This window comes from Schistocerca gregaria, chromosome 3, assembly GCF_023897955.1.
Source record: "Schistocerca gregaria isolate iqSchGreg1 chromosome 3, iqSchGreg1.2, whole genome shotgun sequence".
Taxonomy (NCBI): Eukaryota; Metazoa; Arthropoda; class Insecta; order Orthoptera; family Acrididae; genus Schistocerca; species Schistocerca gregaria.
Genome location: NC_064922.1, coordinates 508,790,056 through 508,804,509, shown reverse-complemented (window position 1 = coordinate 508,804,509; position 14,454 = coordinate 508,790,056). Strand labels below are relative to the sequence as shown.

The following is a 14,454-nucleotide window of genomic DNA, read 5'->3' as shown; positions in this document are numbered from 1 at the left end:
AGGCAGATCTCTTCAGACTTTCCAACCGCTACCGGTACACATGTCTGCCAGAATCATTTTGTGGTTACTAAATCAGGCACGTATTTATGCCTGGGAGTCAGTTAAATACATCCCACTTAAATCATACCATCTCTGAGAAAGAGTTTGTTAGATTAGGTTGCATGTTGAGGTCAGCAACAGTGGTCCAGAGTGATATTCTACAATGAATAGCACTTCATTGTGGCAAGTGATTCTGGCCATCAATAATGGTGGGGAAAGAGGGGAACACATTACATGCAACATAATGTTCATGAACATCATCTGTATGGCCTAAGCATTATGGTGTGGGAAGGCATTATGCATAATGGCCGAACCCTACTGTATGTATCTGTTGTGAGGTACTGTGACAGCACAGGAGTATTGCAGGGACATGAGTTTGGATTATGTCTGTCTGTTTAGGAGTATGGTACATCCCAACTTTCTATTTATGGATGACAATTCCCACCCACACAGAACCACTGAAGTGTCTGGCACACTGCAAAGTGAAGATACTGAACAAATGGAATGGCCTGCATACTTCCTGGACCTAAACCCTGTGGAGCCTGCCTGGGATGTTCTTGGCAGGCATGTTTCTCAATGAACACCCCCTCTCCAACCTGTGCAAGAACTGAAAACCTCTTTGAGAGAAGAGAGGGACAGTATCGTCCAAAGACTCCTGAACAGTTTGGTAACCAGCATGAATACCTGGTCCAAAGTGTGCATTTGCGCATTAGTGCCTGAGAGTCCGATATCGACCTTTATATTGGGAGTCTCACCTTCGCCAAACGTAAACATTACACATGTCTGCTATCCTGCTTTCCCACATGGTGAACCATACATTTTTTATTATCAATTTGCCACTCGACCTCTTTAATGTATGTAATGTGTTTCATGTTGTGCGTCATTAGCTATGATAATTCCTATCCAGCAATGTCTCTGTTCCTTAGCAATTGTCAAGCAGTGTATAATGATGACTTTCCAGTCAGTATAAGACATGGAGAAGATAAAAAGTTCTCTTTGCTGGTGACTGCAATATTACTGTCACTGATAAAACACTAGAATTCCTAGTAGAGAAACAAATGAAATGACTGTGCAGTATGCAATAAACTAACTTTGATTGATTGGTTGGTTGGTTGGTTTAAAGGAGGGAAAGGGGGGGCAAAACTGCGAGGTAATCAGTCCCTTGTTACCAGTAAAATAATTACACAAGGGAAAGAAGAAAAGAAAGAAGATGCACAGCACAATAGCAGGAGAATGGAAGAACTGAAGAACGACAGGAGGACAACCAACACTACTATGGACAAAAAAAAAGGAAAAGAAAACTACGGATAGAAGCAAGAAGCAGATAGAAGGGATAAAAACAAGAGAGCAGATGACCACGGCTGGCTGACCACGAGAATAAAAAGGAAATGCCAGCCACTTTCCGATACATTAGAACATCCAGACTAAAAGCATTAGAGTGGAGAACACAAGGGGACAAAGGACATGTGCGAAAATTTGTATGGAATGATGTAACCCACCATCACTTATAAAACTTAAAACTAAATAAGCTGATGAGGCATCGTCAGCTAAAATTAATGGCAATGAGTACAGTAACTCAAGAGCCCATCGCAGGCAGATAAAGAAGGACAGCTCACCAAGATATGGGCCACTGCCAGGTGCCACGCCGACAATGAGGTGGGTCATCATGGCACAGGAAGTAGCAGTGTGTCACCCAAGTGTGCCCAATGTGGAGCCGACAGAACCACAGAGCCCCTGCGAGAGGCCGGCATGGGGGTCTTCCACACTTTCAGTCTCCTTAATGGCACGCAGTTTGTTGTGCATACTGAGGTTATGCCATTCCGTCTCCCAAAGCCACAAACCTTGTGGTGTAGTACTGAAAGCAGGTCAGTTGCACAGAAGCCAATATCCATAAGTGGTTTCTGTGTAGCGTGTTTGGCCAGCCTGTCGGCAAGTTTGTTGCCTGGGATTCCGACGTGACCTGGGGTCCAGACAAACACCACTGAAGGACTCGACCGTTCCAGGGGCTCAAGGAGTCAGTACACAGAAGAAACGACTCCCCAGGGTATGGACATATGTGCTCAAGAGCACGAGATAGCCACCAGCTCGGCAGTGAAAACACTGAAGCCATCAGGCAAGGAATGCTGTTCAATATGGCCTCCATGGACATATGCGAAGCCAGACTGATTATCAGCCATCAAGCCGTCGGTGTAAACAACTTCATGGCCTCGGTACATGTCAAGAATCTAGAGAAAATGGCAGCGGAGAGCTGTGGGGTTAACTGAGTCCTTAGGGCCATGTGAAAGATCCAGGCGAAGCTTTGGCCTATGTGTACACCATAGAGTTGTATGTGAATGGAACTCAAGTAGAGGTCGTAAAGGCAAGGACTCCACTTCGGAAAGAAGGGATAGGACACAAACTGCAAATGGCAGCCTGACCTGGGCCGCTGGTGCGGGAGATGAACTGCCGTGGGTGAGAAAAGGAGAAGGTAATTCAGATGTGCAGGAGAACTATGATTGTGTGCAACATAACTGGCCAGCAGTTGTACATGCCTAACCTGCAATGGAGGAACTCCGGCCTCCACCGGGACGCTGGTCATCGGACTCATCCTAACAGCTCCTGTCGCTAGGCGAATGCCAGAGTGGTGCACTGGGTCGAGTAAACGCAATGCTGAGGTCACCGCCGAACCATAAACCACACTCCCATAATCAAGGCGGGATTGAATAAAAGCTCTATAGAGCAGCAGCTGCAGCAGCATAGAGCAATCTGCATTCCAGTTGGTGTTGCTCAGGTAGCAGAGGGCACTGAGGTGCTGCCAGTACTTCCACTTAAGCTGACAAAGGTGAAGAAGAAAAGTGAATCGGGCATCGAAAACCAGTCCTAAGAATCCACTACAGTGAGTGAATAGTCATTAATGTAAAGTTCTTGTTCCGGATGAACGGTACAATGCCGACAGATGTGCGTAACACACGACTTTGCGGTTGAAGACTGGAAACTGGGCTATAGCTCATGACTGCACCTTTTGGATGACTCCCGGTAGGCGCTGCTCAGCAACTCCAGCACTATTGGAGCAGTATGAAGTGCAGAAGTCCTCTGCCTACAGCCAAGGTGAGACGGATGGCCCTACAGCTGCTGCTAGACCATTAATGGCTCAATACAGAGCCCTGCGGGACCCCATTCACCTGGATATGGGGGGGGGGGGGGGGGGGGGGACGGACACTATGGGAGGCACCGACTTGGACCAGAGTGTAAAAAGTAACAGGAAGTTTTGGATGAAAATCAGGCCTCTGAGACCTCACTCGTGTAATGTGGCAAGGATATGATGTCACCAATTCATGTCATGTGCTTTTTGTAAACCAAAAAAGGCAGCAACCAGGTGTTGGTGTGTGGCAAAGGCTGTTCGGATGGCCGATTCTAGGGACACAAGATTATCAGTGATAGAGTGGCCCTGGCAGAAGCCGCCCTGACACAGAGCCAGTAGGCCACGTGACTCCAGGACCCAACCCAACCGCCAACACACCATACATTTCCGCAGCTTACAAAGAATGTTGGTGAGGCTGATGGGCTGACAGTTATCCACATCAAGCGGGTTTTTACTCGGTTTGAGCACCGGAATAATGGTGCTCTCCCGCCATTACGATGGAAAGATGCCACCACACCAGACCCGGTTCAAGATGACGAGGAGATGCCGCTTGCAGTCAGGCAAGAGATGTTTAATCATCTGACTATGGATCTGATCTGGCCCAGGAGCAGTGTCGGGGCAATGTCCACGGGCACTGAGCAGCTTCCACTCTGTAAATGGGGCTTTATAGGATTCACTGTGGTTTCCCTTCCAGCCACCATCTGATAGTGCGGAAGGCTGCGGGATAATTCTCCGACCTAGAGGCTCGAGCATAGAGTTCAGCACAGTGCTCGGCAATCACGATTGCGTCGGTAGGTAACAAGCCTTTTCTGTTAAAACCGGGAACATCTGTTGGGGTCTGGTATCTGAAAACACATTTGATCCTTGTCCAGAAGTGTTGCTCCCAAAGTAGGTGGTGCAGAAGCAACAGGAAGGGAAGTGCCCCCTCACCATCACGGGGGCAGGTGTAGCCTTCCGGATCTGAGAGGTGACTGGGGTTGGCGGAGCGGATGGGGGCTAGAACAGTTGTAGCAGTGGCGCAAGACGATCTCACATGTACAGGATGTAGGTGCTCTAATTTCATCTTAGCCTCAGTGTAGGTCAGTCAGTCCAGGGTCTTGTACTCCATGATTTTCCTTTCTTTCTAAATAATCTTGCAGTCACGTGAGCAAAGCGAATGGTACTCTCCACAGTTGACACAGATGGGAGGCGGGCCACACTGAGTATTGTGATGTGATTGGTGTCTACAATCTCAACATGTGACGCTGGAAATACAGCAGGAAGATATATGGCCAAACTTCCCGAATTTAAAGCAACGCATTGGAGGAGGGATATAGCACTTTACATCACAGTGGTAGACCATCACCTTGACCTTCTCAGGTAATGTATCACCCTCAAAGGCCAAGATGAAGGTACCAGTGGCAACCTGATTATTCCTCAGACCAAGGTGGACACACCAAATGAAATGTAGACCTCGCCGCTCTAAATTGGCTTGCAGCTCATCGTCAGACTGCAAAAGATGGTCCCTGTGAAATATGATACCTTGGGCCATATTTAAGCCCTTATGGGATGTGGTGGTTACAGAAACAACCCCCCAGCTTGTCACAAGTGAGTAACGCCCGTGACTGGACAGAGGATGCTGTTTTGATCAAAACTGACCCAGATCTCATTTTGGAAAAGCATACCACCCCCAAACTTGTCCTTTAATCGCTCAACAAAAAATTGAGGCTTCATCATCATGAAAGAATCCCCATCAGCTCTTGAGCATTTAAGATACCAGGGCAAATAAGAACTGCTGCCATCCTTAGCCTAGCATTCTTTCCATGGTGTGGCCAGGGAGGGGAACAATTTGGGGCCATACTTCAATGAGTTGAATTGAGCCCGTGATCACTTAGAGACTGCTGGTGTTTGACCATCAGCAAGAAATTACATACTACGCTTCATCATGCGTCATCTGTCCTGATGCCACCCACTCCGACCAGAGAATGAGCATGGGTGCCACCCAACTGCAGCAAAGGCCACATGGCAGGATGATCACTGCCGGGAGTCTCGATGCCCCAGGGTGACGGCATCTACTCCTCGGCATATGTGGGGAGTTAACGGCACAGGTATCAGCAGAGCGATCCCTGTGTGGTCAGGGGGCTACAACCAACAGGCCCCACCACAACGGGCTGGTTACCATGCAGGATATCAGGTGCAACCAAGCAAACAAGTCCATTATCAATGTCAGCACAGTTGATGGAAAAATATGCACCCAGGAGGGTAACCTCGCCCAACAGTTGGAGAGTGAACCAAAGTCCAGATCCATGGCAATGAAGGGTGCAATAGGTCTCAGCGCACGATGGCCATGATGCAGCATGTAATGCGCCCTTCCCAAATTGGCTCACTCTTCGGGAAAATTTTGAAAAATGGAGGTCAAATCCTACAGGGGACCATCACATAAAGGCTGAAACACGTGAGACTCCTTTAAGTCGCCTCTTATGACAGGCAGGAATACCTCGGGCTTACTCTAACCCCCAAACCCACACGGGGCAAACTAATTTTGAATTTAAAGAAAACAAACAATACGCGTTCCAGCATAAAGAGGGAAAACGAATTTGCCACATTAAGCATAGATGATAAACATGTAGGTTGTGTAGCAAACACAATGTTCTTAGGTGTGAATATTGATTGTCAAATAACACAGAATGAACACACAAATAAACTGCCAAAAAGAATCTTATCAGCATGTTATGCTCTTAGGGTTTTTTAATCTTTTAACACAAAACGACTTTTGGTGATGTACTATCTCGTTTTTCACTCCGTTCTTAGCAGTAGGACTTTTTCTTGGGATCAAGGACACCAAATATTTACAATTTTTAAACTGAGGAAAAGTAACTTTATATACTTAATGCACCAAGTGAGTGCATCTATTAATCTCTAGTGCGTGTCAGGGAAAACGCTATTAAGTATTTCATTAACAGTTCTAAACGTAATCATGGAACAATGGCCAGTCTGAACTTTTACTAAGGACAAACAAACAAAAAACCTAATACAGTATCTTCTACCAGGGAATAAAACTGTATAATAAATTTCCCAAGGAAATGAAAAATATTACTAAAATACATCTATTTAAAAAGGCACCAAAACATATTTTACACATAATGCATACTACACAATTAAAGACTACTTAGAGCACTTGTATTAGAGATCAATAATGAAAGGAGAGAACTACAACACCTTACCACATTACAATACATGATCACAAAATAATTTATCAAGGTCTGAAGTGTAGGATAGTTATGTCTTGATATTCTCAAGAGTTCGCTAAGTTCAATACCTCACTCATCATGGGGGGCAGACCCTGAAGGGATTGGGTCATGTGGACTGAGGAAGACAAAGATATGCATTATACCTGATGCTTTTTCAAAAACTAAAAGGATTGAGTAAACCGCTCACCTGAGTACGCTGTAACCAGCAAGGTCAAGTTATCACCTCAATGTACATTGTAGAACTATTGAACAAATTAATCTAGCTAGCTTTAAGAAAGGTGTGATAGAAGCAGACATTTTTTCACTACTGAGAAAAATCCTAAGAACTTCATTTCATAAATCCCCAAGACCTCTAAGCACGCAGTACTCTATGGCCAAATGAGCAATGTCCAAGTCCTTGGACAACTTCTGCCAACGATTACTGGAATACTGCATACAAGTAACCAACAGTTACGCTAAGGAGTACGATTGTGTGCTTTGGAAGAGACTTTAGAAATGAAGAGTTTATACCCGAATTCATTTGGGCGTTGGAGAATATGGAATAAAAATTTAAAATGAAAACTGTAGTGAAACATTTGCCAAAAGCCTTGAAATATTTTAACATTGGACTCATCTAAAGGGCATGAAGAGCTTGTATGGGAAAATACTTGGGAGGGTTGTATAGTAGTGAACAAAGAAGAGATGGAATGTACCAAGTAAGAAATCAGTTCTGATGACATAAAAAACAAAGGTGTACAACAGAGAACCTGAATACCAAGGAGTATGAAAATACTGAAATCGACCAATGCAAAAACATTACAGAAATGTAAATAGAGAAAAAGCAGAAAATAAGAAAAATGAAAACTCCATTAGCACTCCTACACCTAGGGTACAAAACTACAATCATTAGTACATCGAATTATGGTATATGGCAAAATTATCAATTTCTTAAAACTCTTTTCAAAACCAAAGTTTGTTTTGAAAGAAATATGGAGGAAAAAACAGTGAAATTCGTGGACAGCTTAAAGCTCGGGATACAAGTTCAAGAAAATCATAGTTTTTTTTACAGAGGCCTTTGAACAATTTCACCTCTTATCTCTATTTGCAAATTTCTGATGTACTAAATATACTACTGGGTTGAAATTTAAATACTGTTGAGTTTTTATACTGCTTAAGTCTTCTGAAAAATCTCTGTTACTGGCAAAAATAAAATAATAAATTCTGCTGCTACAATCACTGATCCCCAACAGTAAAATGTAAATGCACATCAGAATTATTTAAAGTAATTATGCTGGTTGCATACAATTATCATTAACAGTAAGCATAAGAAACATCTCCAATTTGTCTGGGAAACTAAAGCTTAACAAAACATGAATGCAACACTCAAGCACCGTGCAGAGACTTTAGCAATTTCACTAACTGTCTGTGGTACCATGCCTCTCACAGTTTTACTATCCTAGATCAAAAGCAAGAAAATTAAATTTTATTTGGTAACTGAAAAACAGAGATACTTACCATATTGGAAAGAGCAACCTTACTCTCTGGAACAACCAAGGTGATGTTGAAAGTAGCCTTTATCGCAGGTTCATCCCAACACGGGAAGCATCGCCGAGCATCTGTGGCCTCAAACTGCGTGACACCTGCATAGCGCTCTTCGCCATCTGGGCTGCAAGCAGATATATAGGACCTTCACACTGAGTTTTGAGGCTTACCATATTTGAAAGCGCCACCAGCCCATCATCTTTTGGTATTGAAACAGCAACTGAGAAGCAGGCTTTCACTGCAGGCTCATCCCAGCAAGGGAACAAACGGCGAGCATCAGTTGGGCACAGCTGCGTCACCGCGGAGAATGCAGGTTCACCACATCTGAAGTTGTTTAGCTTTTAGAGCTAGTACTAAAAGACTACATTCTGAAAATTCTATGTCTCCTGGAACTTTTAGCTGTTCTGGCCAGATGCAAGAAACAATATTGATAGCTTAATGTTTACAAGCAAAATGCTTTCACATTAATTAATAATAGAGAAAAACTGATAATAACTGAATTTGTGCAAGAGAATCAATATTTACAAGAAAACCTTTGGTATGAATAAACTGATAACACACCATCATAAAACGTTTTCCACCTCTGACCAGTTATGTTTACAACTGAATCATCTTTGCCTATGTCTTCTCACCATCCCTTTTGTTCACTGTAGTGTACACATTTCAACTCTGCAAGATGTTTCTAGCCCTACACAGCACTTATTCGTATCATTCTCAACACACGTAGAATGGTTAAATTTAAGAACAATACACTAATCTGACACAGCGCAGTAACAGTAACAAAAACTGGGACAAAGAGAGGGAACCAAACTTGGACCATTACATGTAGGCTATTGTGGCAAGTTCATTTAATTTTTTGAAGATCACTCGCCCCCCCCCCCCCCCCCTATTCTGTTACACACTGAGACTGACAAGAATTGGAAATGTTTCCATCTAAAATCTAGGGCAAAATCAATAAATTTACTCATACAGTATGTTACATATGAAGAGTTTTTGATTATATTCCATTTAAAACACAAGATGCCCCAAATATTTATCAAGTTCTCCACAAAGTTAGTTATTTCAGAAGGAACAAAATTCTTAATTTATCAATTTTTGTTTATAATTCTTGACACTTTTACTCTGAACATTTCTCCATACACTCAAGAGCTACAAAAATAGTTAGCCTAATTATTGTTACCACCCAACTGAGTGATGTGCTAAAGACATGCTTGATGTTAGACTGCTTGTAATACAGAATGTTTTCTTTTTATTTGCAAAGGCAGTGTCCACCCCCTCCTCTTTTTAGAAAGTAAACAAGGGCATTGGGAAAAAACTCAGAATGTATCTTAGAAACAAATCTAACAGCAAGCTACAATCTATATAGTCAAGTACAGTAAATTCATAAACTGCACGCTGTAAGACAATATGAATTCATCAAATATTAAGGCTTCATAATACATCTTCCTTGGGCAACTGACAGAGTTTTCTGCTTAGCCTACAACTAGACAGTACTCACAAAATTTCACATTACCAGCAAAATGTCTCACCTGCACATATCTAAAATTAAGTAAAAGTGCAAAATGAAGGAAGAAAAGAAAATGGAAGCTTAAGACTAACAGGTCATGTGTCGGATACTAGCCTGCGCACACTGTTACTGGTATACAAAGGAATACTTAATGGAACACACATCTTCCAATTTAAATATATAGGCCTAACTAAGAGTAGGGCCATAGTATAACTTTTAATAACTTTTTTCCATAAGATAAATAAATAAATTCAAGAACCATAATGAACTACTATACATTCTCTTGCCCAACATATTACTCTAATTGAAATGACATTGAACAGTACAGATGCATCTCAAGGAAGTCTATCTGTGGTGAGATTTCCTTGGCAATGATCACAAAACACCTGTCGTTAAAATTACAATTATATACATCCAAATTAAAACAGATAAAAGCATGGAAACACTGATAACCCACTATAAATATACAATATAATTTTTCTTTGAAATAAGAAAGTCACGTTACCTTACATATTTGCTCCTGTAAAATCCTTTCATTTTGTCGTTGATTTCCCCAGTAAAATCGAAAGCTAGTAATCCATTCCCCGCATGAAGGGGCTCAGGAAATGTCAATGTCAAAGTTTCATCTTCCACCGACAATGAGACGTCTGTAGGAACAATACTGTTACCAGTCGAAGTTGTGTATTCGACACTTTTAATTGTTAAATCTAAGGAATTCAGGACGATTTTATCCGTCACTGTTTTTACCTGAAGTAACAGAAAAAAATATCAAAAGCACTATTATCCGAAACGATCCAATTTCATGTTTAACTGTGTTACAAAATCACTTTTCGATGACATACCTCAACTTCTATTGTTTCTTTCCCTTTAAACACTAATGTTTTCAGGTCAGGCTTCAGTATCAGATCGTAATGTTTTGGTACGACACACTTTGGTAGTCTCTCGAATGGTTTTGATTCGGGCATGTTTGTCGTGTGTATAAAACGCTTTCCAGTTGGTACAAAAAATGTTTCACTCACTATACTACAGCTATTTCGCGAATAACCTGCTAAATGACGACCGAAACTGCTTACGAAACCTTCACTTAAATAATATGCTCTCTTCAAGCGGTGACCGCAATTACCCCACCAAGCCCCAACCCACGGGAGTGAAGTTATACCACTGACACGTATATCAGTAGGTCTAAGCCAGTTTTCCTGCCCCGACAGAAGATAACGGTAACAGCACAGTCCGTGCCCAACTAAAACCGGTTCTCTGGTCCGTCGTATACAACGACAAAGTGTTCTTCCAGTCCAGAACATAAATCGAGCAACGAATAAGTAAACTGAAATTCGCGAATAGAGTTTTAATGGCCTCTAATCAAATAAAGATGAAAGTGTTCGAAAAACAATACATTCACTTTTCTATACGCTTTTCAACCAAGAAAATACGCCGGTGAACAGTTAACAGACAAGAATATGTAAATAAATACTAGTCTGTGTTATGTGCCACTGGCGCTAAACTCTTGAGATGTGTATGATGATTCTGCACGTTTTCGGCAACTTACGAAACAAAACACGCTCGTCTCGCGTTTTCGTTTATATAGCTACCGCTCCCCATTGAGATATTAATATATCGGTACTTATGTAATTCACAACAAAAACGGTTATCACAACTAAAAGAAAAATGTCTTGCGAACAATTCTTCTGTCTCGCTATTACTCAGTTTGACTGGAAACAAGTTAGCATCAACGCGAATGTGTGCTACACTGTTGTAAACATGGGCGATTTGAACTGTAAATTGTGGGGTTGTTAACCAGTAGCTGTACTGTAGCTTATGCTGTTAAGCACAGCCTTGAGCTACAAATCCAGTGGAGTGTATATGGAGTCACGATTCTAATACCGGGTGCTCTAATCTTTCGTAAATAAAATTGTCCTATTTTTTTCCAACAAAATCTTGTTTTTCAAGCTTAGGGATATTTTCACACGAAAACAGACCATATAATGAGAGAAGAAGTAAGCAGATTTTATTTCTGGTAATAGTTGTCCTCTTCTATATCACTGCGCGAACAGCTGTTATGTCAACGACTTGTCGTCAGTACTGCACGTGCTGCGCGCTGTGTTGCTTCGTCCTTGAGCGGTATACCGTTAGATCAACGAACCTGAGAAGAATGAACGAAGTGAAACAGGATAAGATAGTCATCGGTCTTCCAGAAATTACAGTACAGCTGTTGCCTTCACGTTTCAGACTGATTTATGAACACAGTTACGAAAACTTGTCATTTATCCCAAGTACAAGGCACGACCATAGGGAAGTCGTTTAGTTTTGTATTCCCTTCAAAAGTACACAAAATCTCCACCTGACAGTTGTAATTAGTGCTAGAATTCGTTAGCGTCGGTACTAAACAAGCAGAGAAATGCGTGCTTTAGTCGATACAGCACTGGTGTGGATAAACGCATGTATTGATTGTGCCACCGCCACTTTCACGTCAGTAAGAATATAGGCCAACGGGCAGCGAAGCCATTAAGGACAATTATTAGTCCATTCAGTAAACTGTGGAAAAATTTGATAGGGATACTCATTCGGCCAATCTGATTTAGACTTCACGCGCTTTCCCTACATTCCTCCTGTAAAATGCCGGGATAGGTCTTACTGTGTAGCTACAGCCGATTACCTATCCTTGCCAGTCTAGATATTTAGAGTGTGTCTGTGTTGTTCTTGTAATACTACTGCATGTTCAACATCCTTGTAAATGTGATCCATGGATGACTACCCTACTCTACTACTAACACATCCCATCTCGTTTACAAGACCTAGGGTGTGAAAGGGGGGGGGGGGGAAGAGGAGTTGGTGGAAGAGAGAAGTAAAGGGCAAATTTGCCCCCTCCTAGAATATAGAGTAACGACGTTTTATTGATTACAGGATCTTACGCATTTCTATAAATCTTTATGATTCTACTAACTTACTAAACTTTTTTGCACTGCCGAGCGCGATGGTCAATAACTGCCTTTAGCAATCGCTAATTAACTATAGTTTTTTCGGTTCGTCAGGCTGTTCATGAGAAATTATGTTTTTCTTCTTTTTCTTCAGCATGAAGGTGGTTTCCGCTCCGTGCCGTAGTCACGGCAGCTGCAAATCTTTTCGGAACATTGCCAAAATAGAAACCCCAATATTTTCTCTTTGGCTTCCTGCAAAGGCCGTTAATGGGCTAAAGAAAGGGATCCTTCCAACATCTTGACGCAAGAATTTCGATGCCAGCTCACAGCATGAAAAAACATGACTGCAGTTACACCGACATTCGTCCTAAATTCTCCTACTGCACAACTTAATCATAGAAGTAGTCCTGAAGTGAGGGAAAAAAGTGTGACATTTCAAGGTCAAAAAATGTGTACACAGGGGGGTCCTCGATGGTATAACTACGTTAACTTAGTGCACGAAAAAAAAGTTAACTATACTTACTTAGCTAGCCGTCCAAAATAGTGTGAAAACAGTCAGTCCCGATACTACGGGACAGTTTTCCCATTTATAAATTATGGTATAGAATTGTAGAGTTGTGCTGCCGATGTGCGCTTGAACAGAATACTAGAACTACAAAAGCGAGCTGTTAGGCTGCTACATAGGCTGGTGTATAGGGAGACATGTCGAGATGCTCTTTCCAAAACTAGGGTGGGCAGGGAAGCCCCTTGTGGGGTAAAAACCGTACCGAATTTCTGAATCGCCCGCCATCGATTCAGGAGCTGACTGCACGCGGCAGGTTTGTCTTATTGTAACTTCTGTACCGTTACAGTTCATCCTGACAAGTCGCTCCAGAGATGAGAAAATGAGGTAAGTCTGTTTTCCTATTACTGTATGAAATTTTTCTCATGTTTTAGTTGAACCTTGTACAATGTAGGATTTGAAAAGAAGAATCAACGAATTACTGGAAGTTGCGCATTTAATTTTTACTTTCACATTAAATAATCATTCTAGGTAGTACCCAAAATCAAAATGGTGCATTTGCCAGAAAATGGCGAAATAGGACAAGTCTCAGCGGCATTTTGGGGTAAACGTCATCAGTTCCAACTATGTGAAGACAATTTTCAGTGCCACGCAAAAAATGACATTCAGCCCTAGCTGCGTGAGATTATCTCACCTGGAGATATCATTCCGACGTCTAAAATAAAAATTAAGAGGAAACGAATATTGAAACCTGAGCTTCTAACGTCGACACCCATTAAAGAACGAATGGTAGAAGAATTCATGGGAAAAAAGCTTGTTATTGAGAAGGAAAAACGTGCTAGGCAAAGAAAAAAAGCACGCTAAAGAAACAGAACAATATAAGCTGAATTTCGCATCAACACAAAAAAGGGAAGAACTCAGGTGAAAAACCTACCTGATTATTCTGCAGTCAGTTTCAGACTTCACAGTTCATGAGAGTAATTCATATGTAGATATGTACTTGCTACTAGGTGAGGAAGTATCTGAAGAAGAGAAAAAAGAGCCTGGGACTTCAAGGAAGAATCAGATCAGCCCCTCCCTCACGAAGGTGTGTTTTACAAAAATCTTCCAGAGGCCCAAAAATTTATTAAGACAAAGGAAGAGTCATTCGTTGGCACTAACAATGTTATGATGAAACTATAGAAACCTACAAGAATTAACATAGTATGGTTCCATAAACTAATAACTTTTTAAGAGGATCTAACGAAGTACACTGTTTCTTAGGTACCTAGACAACTAAGCCTCAGTCAATGAGCTCTTACAAGTTACACTACTAAAGCTCCTTTCGTGGAGAACAAAGTATTACTTTTGTACAAGCGCTTTTAAGCACTAAGTTCACAATTATATTTAAGTTAAATATTGTGTTGAGCAACTTGGCTATAATAAAAGAATGTTACAAAGAGTTATTTCAAATGATCTGCTTATGCAGTCATCCTTTTTTATTCATATTTATCTCAAATGGAGCAAAGACCTTCACTGCGAACTTTACCCCATGTTGAGGATGAAACACTGCAACTTTTTTTGCTAAAATATAAATTTTTATGTCATTATTAATCGGAAAGAGGTGGAATTTGGATGGA

General features: G+C 41.6%; 1 protein-coding gene across 4 annotated transcripts in view; it reads right to left on the bottom strand.

The window, feature by feature from the left end:
* LOC126354669 (puromycin-sensitive aminopeptidase) overlaps positions 1-11,566 on the bottom strand; it is a 141,588-nt gene extending 130,022 nt beyond the window's left edge. Inside the window, exons 1-3 of one of the 4 annotated variants that reach the window (XM_050004461.1) lie at positions 10,261-11,566; positions 9,924-10,165; positions 7,885-8,035 (exon numbers count right to left, since the gene is read on the bottom strand). In XM_050004461.1, the coding sequence (XP_049860418.1) occupies positions 7,885-8,035; positions 9,924-10,165; positions 10,261-10,719 (852 nt within the window). In that variant the 5' untranslated portion in view covers positions 10,720-11,566. Of the gene's footprint in view, positions 1-7,884; positions 8,036-8,081; positions 8,236-9,923; positions 10,166-10,260 lie in introns of all 4 variants that reach the window. The other 3 variants (XM_050004459.1, XM_050004458.1, XM_050004460.1) reach the window with 3 other exon arrangements.
* Between the last annotated feature and the right edge of the window lie 2,888 nt (positions 11,567-14,454).